Consider the following 22,261-nt stretch of genomic DNA (forward strand, 5'->3'; position numbering starts at 1 on the left):
GAAGTGGTACTGCAGCCTGAACCATTCCAAGTACCTGCCAGAAAATCCCCCCTTTATAGACCGTGCTTGTGTATGACAAAGGAGCGATGAAAATTCCTTTCTCATGACTGACTGACCTGTGGAATTCCTTTCATGGCATCTGCATTGACATAACTGATACACTAAAGCCATGTCAACAAGTCATTTCATCAATCACAGACAAAGCCTGCAATAAGAACCGTAACAGAAATAGCAATTGTTGTGTATTTGGTTGTGGTGGGTTTTGTTCCTATGGCAACTGAGTTAGATTAGTAGGGGATGGCCAGCCAGTTCTAACTGGCTGGCCAGGTCAGTGCAGTGTCTGTAAATAAATGGTTGCTTTGAAGCTTGCTGCTCTCTATTCTCAAGTGATCCTTCCTCAACTTTCGGCCCCCAGAGATACTACAGCAATATCCTGGACCAAGCTTATTGCGTTAAGTTTATTGTCTGTTGTATGAAATGCAGTTGTTCATATATCTACGTGGGCCAGAGATTGTCTATATCTGCGGGAGGTGGGGTAACTACAGTGCCTGAGAACGGTGGGGATGTCAGTCAGATTGTAACGTGTCCAGAAAAGCACCGCCACCTGCAAACGGACAGGATCGCTAAGCAAAACGGCTGCACCGGTGTCCAGTTCCATGCGTATAGGTTTGCCGTCCGATAACGGGGTTACCCAGTATTCATGTGAGCCCATTGTTGTCGGGGATCTCTCTTATCCCAGCCGGCTCAGGTTTCATTGTCTGACCGCAAAGAGACAGGCAACAACCAGCAAGAATCCCACTATCAAGTTCTTTATTGTAGCATGCCATACAACAGAGAACTGCCCATCTCACTCCATACAGAAACGGGCCCCCTTCACAAATTCAAACTGCTTTTTATTAGCTATTCGGTTGTGTCATCACTGTACCTTCCCAGCATTTGTTCCCAGCATAGAAAAAAAAGACCAACTGTTACTTCTTGATAACTTCATGCTTACTAAAAAAAAGAATACATGTTACTTTAAAAAGAGTCTGTAAGCATTTTTCCCAGACTTTGCAAGCACTGTCTTATCTAGCAAGGTCATACAGTCAACAACCAGGCAAGCACCTGACGGTTTCAGCTACTATATTATTTGTTCAGTCGGCCTTGCTGTGTCATTGCTAAGCAAAACAGGCCATCAAGGCAAACCCATCACTGTCAAAGACAAAACGTGGAGTGGCTCTTCTTCTTGTGATGAGGTATCTCCTTGGTCATCCTGGGTCTGCTCTAGGATATGCAGATTTCCCGTTTTGCTCGACCAGACCACAAACCTCTTTTTCTTTTTGCCACAGTGGAGCACTGTTCTGCTCAGTGGATCCGCTCAGTGCTCCCTTTTTGCCACAGTGTCGACACGCCAGGTCCTTACACTGGCATTCTGATGCCTGGTGACCCGGCTTACCACAGCGGTAACATTCCTGACTCCCCACATTTTTGTGAGTAAGTTCTTGTGACACTTTATGCACCCTAGGGGATGCACCGATGGATTGTGCCTCCTTTGTAGCCAGTTCCATGGAGACAGCAATATCAATGACCTTCTGTAAGGTAAGCTGAGCCTCTGTCAAAAGGCACTTCCCTATAGCTTCACTGTGCAGGCCACACACTAACCTGTCACGCAGAGCATCATTTAACACCTCCTTAAATTCACAGTGTTCTGCAAGCTTTCTCAGGGTTGCTACAAATTGTACAACTGTTTCATCTTCTTTCTGGTCTCTTTTATGGAACCGATATCTTTCAGCAATTACCAGTGGTTTTGGAGAAAAATGGGATCCCAGGATTTCCACAATGTCACTCTAAGATTTAATCTCTGAGGGATAGCTCAGTGGTTTGCACATTGGCATACTAAACCCAGGATTGTGAATTCAATCCTTAAGGGGGCCATTTGGGGATTGGTTCTGCTTTGAGCAGGGGGTTGGACTAGATGATCTCTTAAGGTCCCTTCCAACCCTAATAATCTATGACTATCAAGAATTTAACAGGGTGTAGTAAGCTGTGTAGCAGGGAGTAGGTCTGAGCCCCTACAATACTTGACAGTATTGGCACCTTCTTCTCTCCTGTAATGTCATTTGCAATAAGAAAAAGCTCAAAACGCTCAGTATATACATGCAATAAGAAAAAGCTCAAAACGCTCAGTATATATATATATTCTCCTCAAAAGGTTCCAGTGGCCCTGTAAGTGTAGCCACGGTTTTAGTTTCAGTTTGCACAGTCAGAGGAAACAAGCCAGTTATCACCCCCTTCCAGCAGCAAAGAAGGGTTGTTTGTTTGTTTTCGTATCTTATCTTCTACTTCCTTCTGTTGCTGGGGCAGCACAGAGATCCCACCCTCATGGTTATATCCTTGAGGACAACAATTTGAGGAAGAAATCCCTGGAGACACAGAGAGCTGTAAACCTTGGAGCTGCCATTTATTGCTACACACAGAACTAACGAACTGCCAGCCCTAACAGGCTGGGTTCTCCCCTAATAATCTAACTCAGTTGCCATGGCCTATCTCCTTCATCACCTCACTTCCTGAAAGCCAAGAAAAGGAATTCTGAGTCAAGCACTCGGGAATCCTCACTCCTGGTGACATTAAGTTCCCTCAGTTAGCCACCTTTAACTCTCTCTCTCGCTCCCTCTTTTCAGAGCTATAGTTTGTGCCCTTGTTTTGATAAAGTTTGTTGTAAAATAGCTGTTAAATAGAACAAGTTTCAATTCCTAAACACTGTACATCCCCCATAGTTAATGGCTGCACACTGCCTGTCGAGTTCTAGGTGTATACAGACATAACATAAGACTACGTGTGAAAGCCTCTTGAACTGCATGCAGCCTGTCATAAAAATATAGGCGTTCTTGTTAGGTAGTTAGGGGTGTTTATCAGTTTACCAGATTCTAAACTAATATAACTGGCGTGAGTATTGGTTAAAAGGGGTAACTGCAACAGATCCATTGGGAAGGGGACCTTGGTGGACTGGCATGTGAGTAAATTTTCTTATGCAATGGTGCACCATCTTGTGACACAGGAGGGCCACATAAACCTAAGCACAATCTTATGTGAGCCAAACAGATTCTACATAGTTTAATAAGATTTAAAGTCACCTGTACTGATTGATATTTTTTGGTCAGCTTAGTTTGTATGTATTTAGCATGTGAGCTGATTTTCAGTGGCACTCACACTGCCTGGGTCCTGGCCACCAGTCCGGGGGGCTCTGCATTTTAATTTAAAATGTTTAAGAAGCTTCATTTAAAATTGAAAACCTTCTTACTTTACATACAACAATAGTTTAGTTAGATATTATACACTTATAGAGAGAGACCTTCTAAAAATGTTACAGTGTATGACTGGCACATGAAACCTTAAATTAGAGTGATTAAATGAAGACTCAGCACAGCACTTTGAAAAGGTTGCCAAGCCCTGGTCTATTAACACACTTGTTAAACTAAAATGACGGAAACATGATGCTAAAACGCTAATGAATTGGCCGTTAGTATATTGTGCTGAAGCAGGCCCTGGGCTGCATGAAATGCTCTGGTGGGCCCTGTACAGCCCAGGAGCTGTAGGCTGGGCACTCTGATGCAGGAGCCTGGAATTGTTTTGCATTTTGGAGTCAAGTACCACTGGAGAGTTTTACTAATGGGCTTGAGTGCGGTTCCTTCTGCTTTAAGGGGCTTGGTCAAAATTCCAAACAAAGTGAAAGGATAATTGTTGAATAGGAATTTTGCTGCTTTCTGCTATGGATGTGTTATGGGATTCTTAAAACCTGGATGGTATGCATTTTTCCCTGTTTTTCCCATTTCTCTCAGTCCAATCATAAACCAGTGCTACTGTGCGTTCTTTTATATTATATGCTCTTGGCTGCTGTTGATAAGGGTAGCCAATAAAAGTGTAAAATCAAATCTGAGTCTTTTCCTTTCGTTAAGAGGTCAATATCCAAAGACCCCTAAGACAGGTGATTCAGGTAATCAGCTGAGCAATTAACTTAACCAAGGTTTTATTTGATACGTTCCTTTCTGACGTGTTCCAGGAGGAAAACACACTCTGTCCATCACCCTAACTGGCCACCAGATGCCAGCACAATAGGGTGCTGAGCCCAGCCCGGGGCCAGTGAATGCTACCTCACTAGTGATAATTAGTGATCAAGGGGTAGAGGATTTATCCCACACGCTGAGGCTGAGAAGGGCAGAGTCTGCCAGGCATTCCTGCACCGGCTCTGCACTTACAGACCTGCCCTGTCTCCCTGCACAGACTCCCTCCCTCAAACAGCCCATGGGGCAGTCTGGGCTGAGCTGGGGTTTGTGCAAAGCCACCCAGTGCTGACTGACCCCTGGGCTGAGCAGACATGGCAGCTGGGCAGGAGAGGCCCTGATGGGCTGCAGGGGCAGCCGAAAACATAGCCATCTCCTCTCCCATCCTGGCCAGAGCCCACTGGGGTGACACATCAGGGGTTCCCAGACCCAGCCACGGCTGAGCATCCTCCCCTCCCTATCTCTCCGGGGCCAACCACATCCACCCCTGGAACAACCCAGCCAGCCCCTCAGCCCCTGGTAAACAGCCAAGCTGCCCCCTCCTCCCTCCAGTGAGTGAAATCTCCTGCCCCATTCCTCCGCTCCCCCTCCCTGCCTTATCCAGACATGCGCTAGCTTAGTGCCATGCCAAGGGTCCTTGTACCCTGCCCCGGCTGCTGAGCCAGGTGTGCTGGTGATGGGCACCAGCACAGCCGTGCTGTGAGCTACCTGTCCTCCTTCCTGGGTGAACGTCTCTCCCAGGGATGTTATTTCTGTCTCACAGAATTTACATTGATTCCTTTAGCTCTAGCCCTGCGGCTCTGGCTGCTCGGAGCCTCTGGTCAGGCTCTTCTGCTGCTGTTCTCCACATCCAAGTGCCACCTGTGTAAACTTACAACCCACTATAGCAGAGGTGGGCAAACTACAGCCTGCGGGACTGTCCTGCCTGGATGCTGAGTTCCCAGACAGGGAGGCTCGCCCCCGGCCCTCCCCCGCAGTGCCCCCTCTCCTGCAGCCATGCTGTCATGCAGGCAGTGCTCTGGGCAGCAGGGTTGCGCGCTCCTGCAGGGCAGCACGGCAGTGTGTCTAGGTCTGGCCAGGCGGCGCAGTTGCCAGACATGCTGCTCTGAGCGGCATGGTAAGGGGGCGGAGGATCCTGAGGGGCAGTCAGGGGGTGCTTGGATGGGGCGGAGGTTCGAGGGGGGCGGTCAGGGGACGAGGGGTTGTGTAGGCATGGGAATCCTGGGGGGCCTGTCAGGGGACGGGGGCATGGATAGGGGTCCGGGCAGTCAGGGAGCAGGGGGGCTGGATAGGGGGTGGGGTCCCATGGGGTTGGATAAGGGGCGAGTGGTCCCAGGAGGGGTCAGTTAGGGGTCAAGGAGCAGTGGGGTTGGATGGGTCAGTGGGTTCTGAGGGGGTTGTCAGGGAGCAGGAAGTGGAAGGGAACAGATAGGGCTTGGGGGCCAGGCTGTTTGGGGAGGCACAGCCTTCCCTACCCGGCCCTCCATACAATTTCACAACCCCGATATGGCCCTCGGGCCAAAAAGTTTGCCCACCCCTGCATTATAACATGTGCTCCAGTGAAACACCTGCCGTGCTGAGCACCACACAAGCAGCAGGCTGCAGAAACAGGGTGTGTGGGAAGTGCGCTCCATTTTCCTGAGGTCACCTGCCAGACCCCTGCTGGCACATCCAGCCTGGAATAATATCTGGTATGAGCTATGCTCCCCAGCATTCCTCCCGTTGGAGGTCGGGGGAAATGTTCCCCTATTACTTACTGAATTTTGGGGTCTGTATGAGGTGAAGGGTCCCCTCTTCCTTTTCTACACTGCCCAACGGCTGCACCCGCTCTGCTGGTTCTTCTGCCAACTCTGTGGTTCCCAGAGCACCAGCCCTGTCCAGCTGCTGTGTGTTAGGGAGAGAGGAACGTTCCTAGGGCTGTGAATTGTGGGCCCGTTGGGCTCTATCAGCTCTATTCTGTGCTCTGCTGAGAGTGTCCCAGCCCTGAGACACGGCCTCAGATTCCTCCTCAATTGTCGTAGCCCCTCCCCTTCCAGCGAGTGCACCCTCTTGTCGAGACCAAGGGCTTTGTCCTACATCAAGGATGGGCAAACTTTTTGGATCAAGGGCCACATACTAGAAGAGAGGCTTAGAGAGGAAAACACAATGTGGTTAGGGAGGGGAAGAGGAGGCAGTAATGTGTTTTCCTCTCTAAGCCTCTGTTCCCCCTTTCCTCAGGTGTTCTTCAATGGCATCATCCAGTTTAGCCCCTCTGCCTCCTCTTCCCCTCCCTAATCATCAATTCATCAGGTTTTTCAAATACTCATATTTATTAGCTAGAGGCGTACTTATGGGAATTGTGGCAGTAAACTATTGCTGTTACTTTCACTTTCTAATCTCATCCCTCTATAAAAGAAAGAGGCTTGGAAAACAGCCAGCCAGAGAAAGGAAGAGCAGAGGAGAGGAAAGAAAGAGGTAGGAGGCAAACAGTGAGTGCTTATCACAGAACTTCAAACTCAGAAAAAAAACATAATAATTAGAGCATTTCACAGTGGGAGGTAAGATAATCTCTTCTGATCTGTTGCTTGTAAACTTGTAAATACAGTAGAACCTCAGAGTTCTGAACACCAAAGTTACAAACTGTCTGGTCAACCACACATCTCATTTGGAAATGGAAGTACACAATCAGGCAGCAGCAGAGACAGGAAAAAAAGCACGTATATTGCAGCACTAAGTTAAATGTAAATTGCTAAAAATAATGAAGAGAGAGTTTTTTTTAAAAAAAATTAACATAAAGAAACTGTTTCTGTGCCTGTTGTTTCATTTACATTAAGATGGTTAAAGCAGCATTTTTCTTCTGCACAGTAAAGTTTCAAAGCTGTATTGAGTTAATATTCAGTTGTAATTTTTTGAAAGAAGAACCATAACTTTTTGTTCAGAGTTAACAGACATTTCAGAGTTACAAACAACTTTTATTCCTGAGGTGTTCATATATCTGGGGCTCTATTGATGTCATTTAAATGGCTATGTTTTCGAACACTAAACTATTATTTTTACAGTCACAGCAGGGCAAAAGTAAAATAAATCCACGGAAAGCATGAGAATAAATTCCCTTATTCTGACCTGAACTAGTTAATACATTCTCTGACTGAAGATTAACTGTAAAGAGGAAAAACAACAAGGAATCTTTGTGGCACCTTAGAGACTAACAAATTTATTTGGGCATAAATTTCATGGGCTAGAACCCACTTCATCAGATGCATGAAATGAAAAATACAGGAGTGAGTATAAATACATGAAAGGATGGTGGTTGCTTTACCAAGTGTGAGGTCAGTCTAACAAGATAAATCAATCAACAGCAGGATATCAAAGGAGGAAAAATAACTTTTGAAATGGTAAGAGAGTGGCCCATTACAGACAGTTGACATGAAGGTGTGAGTAACAGTAGGGAGAAATTAGTATTGGGGAAATTAAATTTAGGTTTTGTAATGACCCAACCACTCCCAGTCTTTATTCAGGCCTAATCGGATGCTATCCAGTTTGCAAATTAATTGCAGTTCTGCAGCTTCACATTAGAGTCTGTTTTTGAAGTTTTTTTGTTGAAGAATTGCCACTTTGAGGTCTGTTATTGAGTGATCAGAGAGACTGAAGTGTTCTCTTACTGGTTTCATCTGGGTCTCATTCACCTGCATATCTGCCAATGTGATATACGCCATCATGTGCCAGCAATGTCTCTCTGCCATGTACATAGGCCAAACCAGACAGTCTCTATGCAAAAGAAGAAATGGACAGAAATCTGACATCAGGAATCAAAACATTCAAAAACCTGTATTTTTCACTTCATGCATCTTATGAAGTGAGTTCTAGCTCACAAAATCTTATGCCCAAATAAATGTATTAGTTTCTAAGGTGCCACAATGACTCCTCAGTGTTTTTGCTGATACAGACTAACATGGCTATCACTCTGAAACCTGTACAGAGAAAGGCCTTCTCCCTTGATGGCTGAGCCATTGCTTTCTGATGTTTTGTGTTCTATGGAAACCAACTGCAAAAATCTGAGAGAAGACATGAGAGTGTAGTGTATTAGTTTAAACTGGATAGACAGGTCTTTGCTTTCTGGAGCAGGGAAAATGTGGAACCCAGCCTGAATTCCTGGAGACAAAAGAACTCTCCAGTTCTTACTATGTCATTGTCAAGGTTCCTTCCCCACTCAGAACTCTAGGGTACAGATGTGGGGACCTGCATGAGAACTTCTAAGCTTAACTACCATCTTAGATCTGATTTTGCTGCCATCATTCAAATTATTTGTGTCATTTGGGAAACTCCGTCTACCTCTCCCCCAGAATATCTTCCTCCCAAGTACTATAACCCTTCCCTGGATAGCCTTGAGGGACTTTTTCACCAATTTCCTGGTGAACACCTATCCAAATCCTTGGATCTTAAAACAAGGAGAAATTAACCACTCCCCTCACCAATTCCTGGTGAGTCCAGATCCAATCCCCTTGAATCTTAAAACAAGGAAAAATCAATCAGGTTCTTTAAAAGAAGGCTTTTAATTAAAGAAAGAAAGGTAAAAAATCATCTCTGTAAAATCAGGATGGAAAATAATTTTACATGGTAATCAGATTCAAAGAGCCCAGAGGAACCCCCTCTAGCCTTAGGTTCAAAGTTACAGCAAACAGAGGTAAATCCTCTAGCAAAAGGAACATTTACAAGATGAGAAAACAAAGATAAAACTAACACGCCTTGCCTGGCTGTTACTTACAAGTCTGAAATATGAGAAACTTGTTCAGAAAGATTTGGAGAGCCCGGATTGATGTCCAGTCCCTCTTAGTCCCAAGAGCAGACAACCCCCAAACAAAGAGCACAAACAAAAGCCTTCCCCCCACCAAGATTTGAAAGTATCTTGTCCCCTTATTGGTCCTTTGGGTCAGGTGTCAGCCAGGTTACCTGAACTTCTTAACCCTTTACAGGTAAAAGGATTTTGGTGTCTCTGGCCAGGAGGGATTTTATAGTATTGTACACACGAGGGCTGTTACCCTTCCCTTTATAGTTATAACAGTCACCAACTGGGATAGCAACCTAAAACCTGCTGTCATTAAACATTAAAAAGTCAAACAAACCAAAACTGGAAACTTTGTTTTTGTTTCTCCATGCATTTCAACATTTGGATCAAATATATTCTTCCTATATATGGTGTGATACAGCATGGCCAGAGGGCAGCATAAGAGTGTTAGCAGGGGGCCTTATTCCCTGCCAAGGGAGGAAGGTTTGCTTTAGATGAACTAGAACAGCTGTGGCCAGTAAGAGCACCTGACTCCAGTTAGAGGCACTGACTTCCGTTGAGCACCTGGATCCAGTCATGGATATAAACCCCTGCTTCAGTCAGACAGGGTGTGGTAGTTGAGGAGAAAGGTTGGATTGGAGCAGAGTGCCGAAGAGAAGAGTTTGTCCAGAGAGAATAGAAGGTTTGAGGAGTGCTTGCGGTGGATTGGGAAGCCCAACAGAAACCTAGGTAAGGGCACCAGGCTTGTATAGAAGAGAGGCGAAAAACCTTCACAAGCTGACGGGTTATGAGAGGGAAGTAACCAGGGGAAGAAACCGCTAGTCACAGTGGTTCCCCAACCCCAGGGCCCCTGGGTTGGGACCTGGAGTAGAGGGCGGGCCGGTCCTCCCTCCTCACTCCCCTCCTCCAAGGACACTGGGGAGTGATTAAGAACTGGTCAGAGGCAAGCATAGCGCCCTGAACCTCCCAGAGAAGAGAGAGACCGCGAGACCAGCAGAACAGTACCGGCAATTTGCCACAATGGGATAACCTGCTCTATTGTAATTCTCTGTATTTGATTCTAGTATAAATTCCATGGGTGTGAAGAATAGATTCTGATGTGAATGGGCACCCAGTGGAGAAGCTTAGGGTTGGGGTGATGTGGTTACACGTTGTCTGTGTTAGAAGGTGTCAATAGCAATGTGCTTTTCAAAAGAGGGGGTGGGGTGGAGTGTGACAAGGAGCATGGGGAGACAGAGAGTGGATTTTTGGAGCTGACCCCTGTCAGCTTCCTGCCTTGCAAGTTCTAAGGACTGGAAGATACACAGCACCAACCTTCAATCCTTTTAAAAGTTTTGACCCTTCCCCCATCCTTCTCTTATTTCACTAAATGCAAATTATGCACTCCTAAATAGCCTTCAGACCACATAAGCAGCTGCTCAACACGGACTTCTCTCCCCTCCCTTCTCCCTGTGGGTTCTCTCCTCAAGCAAACAGCTGTGAACATTTCCAAAGCAATTCCCCTTGCCTCTGCTCACTTGACAAAACAGGAGCCTGTGTTTGTTTTTTAGAGAAGCAGCTCCTGGGATCCGGAGTTCGCACATTCTTCTGGTTTGTGTGAACAGGCATTCTGGATCAACTTCTAATACCCTGGAGGCCATTACAGGCGCATTTTGGTGGCCACACTTGCAGAGCAGCGCTGCATCACCAGCGCTGCAATCGTTACACCCCAAGCAGACCACGTGTACAGCCAGCGCTGCAGCCAGGAAGTTGCAGCACTGGATGTGCTTTGCAGGTGTGGACAGTTACTAAGTTGCAACGCTGTAAACCCACCACCAGCACTGCAACTCTCCAGCGTAGCCATGGCCTCATTTTCCAAAACTTTCTCTTTATTTCCAAAATATATTTAACTATTCACCTATGAATTCCAAGTATTGCAGGAAATTAAAAACCCTCCCACACTCTATTTTGTATTTTTGTAGTAAAACATTTAGCAGATATTTCCAATTTTTTCACTATTCAACACAGCTTTGTGACTGCTTCACCATAATCTGCACCATGATCGTGCTTGAAAGTTTACCCATTTATTCATCTCCTCTTTATCTCAGACATAGACTAGGTATTTGAAATTTATCCATACATTCTGTAAAGTCAATATGTCAAGCAATCATAGATGTAATTTTATGCATCATGACAGAGTGTAGATGTATAATTTTCACAACATGAATCGTATGCAAAAATTGTGTGAAAAATGTCATAATTTAAACTTTCCACTTTTGGTTTTATTCCAACTGACTCCGTCCTTCCCTCACCAGCTGAATTCTGCATGTATCCCTAATGAGCCTGGGAGGCAGACTAGGCAGCAGAAGCATGGCAATGCATTCTGGGGCTGAGAAGATGTTTTAAGGATGTCCGGAAGGAGTAGGCAGGGATATGAGGGCAGCAGGTAGAAAGAGCACAGATGGGGAACAAGAGGGCTTGAATGGGGCTTTGGGGAAATGGGCCTGTGGCAGGGATGTGCAGGGAGCCTTGGCAGTAAGATGCTTGTGAGTGGGTTGGGCTATTTCTTCTAGAATGTAACAATTATTTAGAATGAAAACCAATAAATGCCTTATAATTTTCTCAATTTAAAGGACATATTTCATACATTCTTTGATTATACTTAAGGATTCATATAATTTAGGACTTACAAAAGAACAAGAGAGATTTTCCACAGACTGAAGTATGTAGATCTGACTCAGAAGGTGAGCAAATGGATAGATTCTAACTTGGGGTGAACGATTATTCACTCTATAGTTGATTTACAAGGAAGCAATGCATAGTTTATAATTTTAGATGAAAACTTGTGGCTTGGATTTCTTGGGGGAACAGGTTGCCTGGTTTGACTTTCAATTTACAGCCACATTTCTAATTGTTTAACTTGCATCTTCCCCACCCACCTATTCTTGATCCACTCAATGTGTATTGGGCCACTTTTCATAGGAAAGCAGGATAAGAGTCTTGCTTGATAACTTGCAGTTCTTTTTGCTAGGCTGAGAGGGAGAAAGAAGTTTTCTCCATATCCATATTATGAGAGATTCTTGCCTGGGTGATTAACAACATCCTCATTTAGCCATTTCAGTTTCTATAGCTGTGGAGGGACCTTGGCTGGTCTGTGGGTGCTTAGACAAAGTGTCACATGATGTGAAACATTCTCTTATTGTCATCATAAGTGGATCCTATTTGGGGATAAACAGATGCAGAGAGGTTTTCTAATATTTTTTTTGAGGGCCAGTAGGAATCACGAATTATTAATCATTCAAGGCATATCTGTCCCATAGATCCCTTACACTAGATTTAGGGCTGTAGCATTGATTCCATTTGGATGAGAAATGGACTGTGCAAGTTGGGTATGTTCTTGATGCAATCTTGTTGATTTACAAAGAATGAACACATAGCATCCTCTTGCCCTGAACACACTGGAAACAAACAGCAGCAGGTAGCTTCCTTGCTCAGAAATCCCCACATCTGCCCCTTCAGTTCTCGGTTCTGTGCCCAAGTAGCTCTGTCTCTCTGTGTTCTCTTGGGATCAAACTCACTATTGCTTCTCCTGGCTTGTTCTCTCCAATACCCACAGGCTGTGATCTATATCCTAACCTCTGCATTTGCAGCAGGACAAACCTATTAATGCCCCCAGGTTAGCTCTGACCTGGCCATGTGCCCTCGTAGCTTGGGAGGTGATCCCCTTTGGCTGCCACTATTTTTACTATTTAAAGGGGTTTGTTTGCTCCTTCTATTGATCCTCAGGGAGGGATTTAGGCACTTACTGACTTTAACAAGGTTTATGATTGTCTTTGTCTTCAAAAGCCCTTATTGCACACAACAGCCAACTGCACCTTAGAGCTTCACAACGTTTATCAATGCTGATACTTATTAGTATTCAGAAAACTTCACAGTGAAACAATTAAGGTTGCCACATCCATAATATACCTTCTACAAACCTACAAAAGCAAGGACAGGAAAAATTAGGCCATCTAACCATATATCTCCTCTGGCCAGATTTCACTGACAGCACTAGCACCGTACTTCAAAAAATACACATCACAACTTTAATTATGCACCCCTAGTACTGTGTTTATCAAAGTGCCCCCTCCAAACAACCCAAACTACACCAAATCCCCAGAGCTAACAGTGCTGGGAAGGGATAGTTTGGTAAGAGTAGGCATGTGGAAGTGGGAAGGGGGGGCAGGAGGGGGAGCCTACTATGTTGTGAAGCTCACTTATAGAATCACAGGAATTTACTGAAAGTACCAACTCCAGCACACACAGACAGGGGTGAACTTCCTACAAACCCCCCAGACCAGAGCCACAACATAATAGCATGTAAGACAGCAGACTAGAACAGTAAAGATACATGGGGCAGGTTCTGTTGTTGAGGTGACCTCCAGCAGTTCTGTCTTGTCACCTGATTCGGTTACCTTTGATAAGGCCACACCTGGATATGCTATACCAGAGCTCGAGCAAACACACGCCAGCACTCACCCCAGCCTGGTCCTCTTCACTAACCAGGATTTTCCCTGCCATTGCTCCAGTCTTGCAATGGTGAGTTGATCATACCTTGTGTTGGGTCAGGACCTGGGTAGAGTCTGAGGATGTGGGACAAAATCATTCTCAGTCGGGCCAGGAGAGAGTCATAGAAAACCTCTGATACCCAGCTAAGCACCCTGTATGGGCCCTGTTGTAACATGGCACTCAAACCCTCTTCCTTCTGTGATCCCTGACTCACATCAACTCACCCACCTGGTGAATCTGGGCAGACACCATCACATCAAAATGTGCCTTCTGTCTCTTGGTGTCCCTGCTCTGCTGATGTTTTACTGCTTGGCTGAGAGTGCTGACAATTTGAAGTGCAAGGAGTTGAACCAAGCAGGCCGAAAGACTCAGAGTGGAGGTTTTAATGAAAAAGCAAATAGCTTGGCTGTCAGGGAGGAAGACTTTTCTGCCTTGCTAGCAACACAAAGGAAAGGTTAATCTCAAGATACCATTCTGTGTACAAGCAGACATCTGGATCTGGGTAGGTCAGAGGAATAGCCTCAGCCCCACCCATCTCCACATGGGAGATGTCAGTCACACTGCCTCAGGCATAACTTCCCTGAAGCCTTATGATGTGACCCAGGAAAAAAGCTCACAGCCTGCCCTCACTGGGAATGTAGAGCCAGAACTCAGGCATATTGTAGCTGAGAGTCCAGATGAGCGCGGGGAGACACTGGTAGGACAGGACAACTCTCAGACAGATTTGCTCAGTTCAGGGGTAGACAAGCAGAAGAGAAGGATAAAAGAGCTGGAAGGCCACTGCTGGTAATAAAGACACATGGTCAGAGGTTGGGCATGGACAGGGTGGGTTCTCATAACTAAGAGACCCCAAACCAGAGCTCTCCAGAAGCAGTAGAGGCAAGAAAGGACTTTGTCTGAGGGGTGAGGTCACAGGTGTGGAAATGAGCTATTTGCATATGCATAGCTCTGTGGTGGGAGAGCTCCAGAGGGGATCCACCAATGTGGGGGAGCACACTGCATCCCTGCCTCTCCAGACCCTGGGACACCAGAGCCCCAAAGATGCGGCTGGGTTAAGACCAATTTTGCAGGGGGATAAACTGACCCTGATTGCCCCCAAATGCTCAAGGGGTATCTTCCTAACCCAACCTAGGTGTAAGGACACCCCAGGCTGCAGCCAAGATGGTGAACACATGCAGGATTGTGGGGTCACTGCCCTCCTCACTCCCTGGCAATTGAGGGGGAGGAGGCAGTGACAGGACCTCAGCCCAGTTTCAAAGCCAAAGGTTTTGGGGTGGCAAAATGGTGCAGGGCCACCTGAAAATTCCTCATGTGCACCCTGCTAGTGTCATCTAAAGCAGCAGTTCTCAAATCAAGGTCTATAAACTCCAGGGGCCCCTTAGAGACTGCACAGGGGTCTGCAAAATATTACAAAAAAAAATTAAAAGCAATCTCATCGCATATCTGCAATGACAATCATCACACCAAGGATAGATAGACTCTGCAGTAAGAAGCAGGCACATCGAGCTCAGTGATATCTGTAAGTACTCATATAGTAGAACCTCAGCATTACTGTAACCCTTCTGCCCCTCTGAGCTGGCAGCAACAAGGGCCGGGTTCAGTATCCAGGGGTTCTGTTTCAATAACACTGTGCAAAACCGGCTTGAGCCCCCACCCAGTGACCTGGGACAATTACATACCACGCCCCGGGTGCCTCTAGGAGGCAATACTTCCCCACTCACAAGCACAGAGTCTGAGTGTAGCAAAATCCTTTTAATAAAGGAGGGAAACTATGCGGCATCACATTGGAGACACACCACAAACAGGATATAACACAAACCATAAACAAGAAACTCACCTCCAAGTACGTTTGGAAATGTCCTGTCCCCCTTAGGGTCTTAAGTCCAATCACCCCAAAATCCAACAATCCAAAAGTCTCTGTCTCTGGTCAGTGCAACACCAGAGTTCAAAAGTTTATCTGCAGAGTTTCCCCCCCACCCCAGCCTGGGTGGAAATGGGGTGGGGGCATACACAGGGTGTTAAGGGGCATCTTATGTGGGCCGGGGTCCAACAGCTCCACCTCTCCGTGGAGTTCTGCTGCAGCCTTCACCACAACCAGCTTCACTCCACGAGCTGTGCCGCTCCTCCAGTCAACCCATGAGCTGCTCCAGCCGTCCCCGCAAACCGCTCCACTCCACTCACTGTTCCTTGGGCTGCTCCAACATGCTGCAAACTGCTCCACTCTGCCAGCTGCTTAGCAATAGATCGTCAGGCTCCCGCACTAGTTAACACAGCACTCAGTGATCTCAGCTCAATAAGCTTAGCTCTTTTAGTGATTTCATCTTGCAGCAGGAGAGCCCTGGTGCTGGTGCACTATTGGCCTAACATGAATTCAGCTCAGCAGCCTCCAGATGGACTCCTAATGGATTTAAAATTAGCCCTGCTTTTCAACAGTGGAGAGGGGAAGATATGCAATTGCTGTTCCAGGCCCTCAAAGGGGGCCCATTACCCCCCCCCAATACACACACCAATCCTCAATCTCTCTCAATTCACTGAGAATTGGCACCCTTGCCCCTTGTCTAGCAAGTGCTACTTAATTGATGGTGAGACATCTCTGTCCTAAAGCAGTCTCATAGTTCCTCATTCACATAATCAGGGTGACAACACTTTATTCCTCCTGCCCCAATAACAAAGAAATTTGGGATTCCAGAGCTGTCAAAATAACCATCCCAGGCTGCCATGGGCTATGCTAGGCGGGGTGGGTGTGCCAATGCAAATACCTGAAATTCCTTTCCACATTCCCCATAATTCACCACCAGATGTCAGGGTAGAGCTCATTCTGACTCAGCTTATATTACAAACATGTTGGGAACTGAGGTTGTTCATAACTCTGAAATCTTCATAACTCTGAACAAAATGTTCTGGTTGTTCTTTCAGAAGTTTACAACTGAACATTGATTTAAGACAGCTTTGAAACTTTACTATGCAGAAGAAAAATGCTGCTTTTAATCATCTTAATTTAAATGAAACAAGTACAGAAACAGTTTCCTTACCTTGTCAAATCTTTTTTTTTTTAATTTCTCTTTATTTTTTAGTAGGTTACATTTAACACAGTCCTGTCCTGTATTGACTTTTTGGAGGGTGGGGGAAGAAGGAGCTCTGATGCTGCCTGATTGTGTACTTCTGGTTCCAGCTGCGGTGTGTGGTTGACTGGTCAGTTTGTAACTCTGTTGTTCAAAAGTCTGAGGTCTTATTGTACTCTTTTTTTCAGAGCATTACATGTTTATGTGATGTGCACATATACTTTTGCCTATTGGTTTCTCAGCTGGGGGTCTGTGATTAACATTGCATTTCAAAATGGGTCTGTCAACAAAAAAAAGCTTGAAAACCTCTGTTCTAACAGACAAGACTGAAAGGAGGATGTGAAATTGCTCTGAACTGTTACTTCTGGGGGAATTCTGTGCCAAAAAAATAAAAATTCTGTGCACAGTATTTTAAAATTATGCAAAATTCTGGACATTTTATTTGTCAAAACAACACAATATAATTATGTCCGTTTCAATTATTTTGGTAATTTATTTCAAGATACATGCCAACAAGTATTGTTGTATTGTCTGTATTGTTACAGACAACAAGAAATATTCAGGAAATGTTTTTTGACAAATAGATTCCTCACTAGGCATATTAAAACAGAATTTTCAGTAGTAATTCATTTTAACTACAATACAGAAATATATTTCCTGCACCCCTTAGAATCAGTGCAAAGGCTTGGGGGAGCCAAAGGTAAGAGAGGAGCTGAGGGAGAGGGCAGGAGCCTGGGAGTGAACCTTGAGGATTGTTGGGTGTTGGTAGGAGAAGTATGGGACAGTTTTGTTCAGGGGGAGGGATTGTTAGGGAACTGGGGAACCCCATGCAGACCCTGGATGACCCTTAGCCTCTCCCATTAAGTCAGGCACATCTGCCCCATCCCCACGTGTTCCTGTCCCCATGTAGCCATGCACTCCAACTCCCATTCCGCTCCTGGCTCGATATTGTTACTGCACTAGCTCCTGTGCCCCCATCCCAGTCTTTTCTCTCCCTGTAGCCCTTCTGAACCCCAGTCTGTGTAAACCCCCAGAAGCTCTGTGATTCCCACTCTGTTGTCCCCCTCCCATATACCATGTTCCCTCACATGGACCCATGGGATGGGCATTGTGAGGAAAGTAGCATCTGTGGCTGACTGCTCTGGCTGGTGAGCCAGGAAATGAGGCAGGATTCTAGTCCAGGGACAAGAGCCTCTTATAATGCAGCTCCCTCATTCCCTGATGTGTTTTGTGAGCCAGAGTTTCCCCATATGTATGGAGAAGCAGCAATAATCACCCCCCAGCCACAGCTCCTGGCCCACTTTTCAGATAATTAACCTTTGGTTTCTACTCCACAAGAAGTTGAGATGTCTCCTAAATGCACCAACAGTAGGACACCAGGCAGGGAAGGTGAAAGGGGACAGGAATCCAGACACCATGGTCTCTCACATGTCACTGGTCAGGCTGGGATAATGGAATGTGACAGACTGTGGAAAGCCAGAATGAAACTGCTTCTGAGGAGACCTGCCAAGCCCTCCTTGCTGAGTAGTCAGCTGACATGGAGAGGAAACTGAAAGAAGGAGTCTACATGCTGCCTGGTGGGCACGAGGGGGTCAGGGGGGGCGGGTTGCCATAGACCAGAAACATGGAAGAGAGTTTCCAGAGTAAACCCAACAAAAGAGTCATGGTGTATGACCGGCAGGCCCAGAAAAGTTATTCAAAGCCAGTGGCTATAACGTGTTCACAGACTGATCAGGAACCTGCAAAAGAGATTGCATGTGGCTAAGCACAAAGACCAAGTATTACCAGTTAGAAAGGGCCCATTCCCAAATAGAAAAGATTTACATTTAATTTCCCAACACCAAGCAGTTGTGTGTATGTGTGTGTTTGTTTCATTCTGAAAATCCCAAATCTTTGCAAATCTAATGAGTTATGGTTGTGGTTGTGGCTCAGTATTTAGAAATGCAACTTTAACTCTGTATTTCCAGATTTATAATGGATATATAAGAGTATTTTTGTAAAAAAATGCTATGTTAAAAGGTAGTTAAGATTGAAAATAAATATAAGTGAAGATAATAAGCAAATAAATAAATAGAACCACTGCAAGGATGACATAAATATTCCCAAAAGAAGCATTATAAACCAGGAAATTCAGAGTAACACTTAAACTTCACAGAAATTTGTATATGTTAAGATATGGAAATGCTCAATGGAAACAAGTGGCCATTTTGAAAGAGGGCATCTTAACTTCAGTCACATTTAGAACAATAGGAGATAGCAGTCATTTTGAAAGAGGGTGATTCTACCTGGAACTCTCTGATGTAGAATATTTTCCTTCAGCTCCTGTTGAGGAAGAAACTTTGTGTTATGAAGAATATCTGCAAAAAAACCCATTAATTCTGTACAAAAATTTTTGAGTGTAGTCAGTGCATTAGATTTCATTGAGTTTTAATTGAATGAGAAGTTCTATGAGTTTGCACAATTGTATTGCTGAGATCATTCAAAACAAACAAAAGAGGCTGACACTATATGTTAAATTTCTGTATATAAAAATAAACATTTATTTTAACTCATAAACTAACTACCATATTTACTTTTTATATATGGAGATATACCTATCTCATGGAATTGGAAGAGATCCTGAAATGTCATTGAGTCCAGCCCCTGCCTTCACTAGCAGGACCAAGTACTGATTTTGCCCCAGATCCCTAAGTGGCCCTCTCAAGGATTCAATGCACAACCCTGGGTTTAGCAGGCCAATGCTCAAACCACTGAGCTATTCCTCCCCCCAACTTTGGAATTCTCAGACACTTCAGTGTGTCTTTGTAGAATATGAGCTGTAAGTCAGGGAAGAATAGGCTGCGTTCCTCATATACAGCAAAGAGGTGGAGTGTGGGATTCTCAAAAGCACCTGTGTGACTTAGTCACAGGGATGTGTGCCTTGAGGCATGTTGATACGTCTGAAAATACCACTCTGAATCCCTTATCTATGGGCTTCCAACTAACACCTGCTTAATGACTTAAAGGAAAATGCGGGTGCAGGAACAAACCATCCCAAAGTGCAGAAAGAACAGCAAATATGGCAGGCGACCAACTTGGCTTAACAGTGAAATCTTCTGTGATCTTAAACTAAAAAAGGAAGCTTACAAGAAGTGGTAATTTGGATAGATGACTAACGAGGAGTATAAAAATATTGCTAGAGGATGCAGGGGTGTAATCAGGAAGGCCAAGGCACAATTGGAGTTGCAGCTAGTAAGGGATGTGAATGGTAACAAGAAGGGTTTCTACAGGGATGTTAGCAACAAGAAGAAGCTCAGGGAAAGTGTGAGACCCTTACTGAATGGGGGAGGCAACCTAATGACAGATGATGTGGAAAAAGCTGAAGTACTCAATGGTTTTTTTGCCTCGGTCTTCACAGACAAGGTCAGCTCCCAGACTGTTGCACTGGGCAACACAGTATGGAGAGGAGGTGAGCAGCCCTCAGTGGTGAAAGAACAAGTTAAGGACTATTTAGAAAAGCTGGATGTGCACAAGTCCACGGGGCCAGATCTAATGCATCCAAGGGTGCTGAGGGACTTGGCTGATGTGACTGCAGAGCCGTTGACCATTATCTTTGAAAATTCATGGTGATTGGGAGAGGTCCCGGACAATTGGAAAAAGGCAAATATAGTTTCCATATTTTAAAAAGGGAAGAAAGAGAACCTGGGGAACTACAGGCCAGTCAGCCTCACTTCAGGCCCCAGCAAAATCATGGATCAGGTCCTCAAGGAATCCATTTTGAAGCACTTGTAGGAGAGGAAGGTGATCAGGAACAGTCTAATTCACCAAGGGCAAGTCATGCCTGACTAACCTGATTGCTTTCTATGATAGATAACTGGCTCTGTGGACATGGGGAAAGTGGTGGAGGTGATATATCTTGATGTTAGCAAAGCTTTTGATAGAGTGTCCCACAGTATTCTTGCCAGAAAGTTAAAGAACTATGATCTGGATGAATGAACTATAAGGTGAATAGAAAGCTGGCTAGATCATTGGGTTCAATGGGTAGTGATCAATGGCTCCATGTCTAATTGGCAGCTAGTATCAAACGCAGTGCCCCAAGGGTCAGTCCTGGGGCCAGTTTTGTTCAACTTCTTTATCAGTGATCTGGATGATGGGATTAATTGCACCCTCAACAAGTTTGCAGATGACACTAAGTAAGGGGGAGAAGTAGATACACTGTTTGGTAGGGATAAGGTCCAGAGTTACCTAGATAAATTGGAGGATTGTTCCAAAAGTAATCTGATGAGGTTCAACAAGGACAAGTGTAGAGTCCTTCACTTAGGATGGAATAATCCCATGCACCGCTACAGGCTGGGGACCAACTGGCTAAGCAGCAGTTCTGCAGAAAAGGACCCAGGGATTACAGTGGACGAGAAGCTGGATATGAGTCAACAACATGCCCTTGTTGCCAAGAAGGCTATCGGCATATTGGATTGCATTAGTAGGAACATTGTCAACAGATCAAGGGTAGTGATTATTCCCCTCTATTTGGCACTGGTGAGGCCACATCTGGAGCATTGCACCCAGTTTTGGTCCCTCCACTACAGAAGGGACGTGGACAAATTGGAGATAGTCCAGCCAAGGGCATCACAAATTATTAGGGGCATAAGACTTAGTGGAGAGGCTGAGGGAACTGGGCTTATTTAGTCTGCAGAAGAGAAGAATGAGGGTGGATTTGATAGCAGCCTTCAGCTACCTGAAAGGGGGTTTCAAAGAGGATGGAGCTCGGCTGCTCTCAGTGGTGGAAGATGACAGAATAAGAAGTAATGGTCTCAAGTTGCAGTGGGGAAGATTTAGGTTGGATATTAGGAAATACTATTTCACTAGGAGGGTGGTGAAGCAGCGGAATGGGTTCCCTAGAGAAGTGGTGGAATCTCCATCCTTAGAGGTTTTTAAGGCCCGGCTTGACAAATACCTGGGTGGGATGATTTAGTTGGTGTTAGTCCTGCTCTGAACAGGGGGTTGGAGGAGATGACCTAACAAGATCTCTTCCAACCCTAATATTGCATGATTCTATGTATTAACAGGACTTTTACATTTTTAATCAGCAGAAATTTTCAGAAGTCAGAATTTCTGTAGTTACTGTTGCTCTTAAAAGAGGAGCCCAGAGAGTGAGGGAGATTAATGTCCCCCATTCGTGGTGGGAGGATGGGCTAATTGTCTCACATTTGTCCAAATTTGTCCAAAGTGAGACAAATTCAGACTGGAAATAAGGCATAATTGTTTAGCAGTGAGGGTAACTAATCAGTAGAAGAACTTACCAAAGGCTATTGTGGATTCTCCACTGTTGGAGATTTTTAAATCAAAATGGGATGTTTTTCTAACAGATATGCTCGAGTACAAATTGGAATTAATTCAGGGCAGTTTTATGGGCTGTATCATACAGAAGATCAGACAGGATGATCACAGTGGTCCCTTCTGGCCTTGGAATCACTGATTCTTTGAATCTAGTTTTTTAGAGGTCAGTGGCCCAGAGATTCTCTGTTGTCAGCTATGGATCCCACTGGTCACCTAGCTGTAATGTTACCTTTCTGGGATTGACTGTCGCAGTTACTTTATCCCAGAGCTAATGTTGCCCCCTCTGGATCAGGAGAGAGCACTCCCAAAGTTGAGGGGGAGAAGCTGAGTTTTCAGAGGCACTGACTGAATGCAGGGAGTGCAGTTTGAGTGGCTAGGGCTGGACACCAGGGTAAATGGCATTTTCCTGCTCTGAGATGTTAGTTCAGAGCTACCAGATTGGCAAAGTAATTGCAGGGGCTATGGCCTTCTGTGCACTTGTGCTCCATCCACTACAAATCACCACCTTCAGTTGATGTCTGGGGGAAGATTTTCATTGATGGAGTTTC

At 45.2% G+C, this 22,261-nt stretch overlaps 1 protein-coding gene across 1 annotated transcript in view; it reads left to right on the plus strand.

The window, feature by feature from the left end:
• Positions 1-1,241: 1,241 nt before the first annotated feature.
• The window catches only part of LOC116825956 (guanylate-binding protein 3-like), a 197,430-nt gene continuing 176,410 nt past the window's right edge, over positions 1,242-22,261 (plus strand). Inside the window, exons 1-2 of the mRNA XM_075071154.1 lie at positions 1,242-1,394; positions 1,505-1,578. Coding sequence (XP_074927255.1) covers positions 1,271-1,394; positions 1,505-1,578 — 198 coding nt within the window. The 5' untranslated portion in view covers positions 1,242-1,270. The remainder of the gene's footprint in view (positions 1,395-1,504; positions 1,579-22,261) is intronic.

This window comes from Chelonoidis abingdonii, chromosome 11 (assembly GCF_003597395.2).
Source record: "Chelonoidis abingdonii isolate Lonesome George chromosome 11, CheloAbing_2.0, whole genome shotgun sequence".
Lineage (NCBI taxonomy): Eukaryota > Metazoa > Chordata > Testudines > Testudinidae > Chelonoidis > Chelonoidis abingdonii.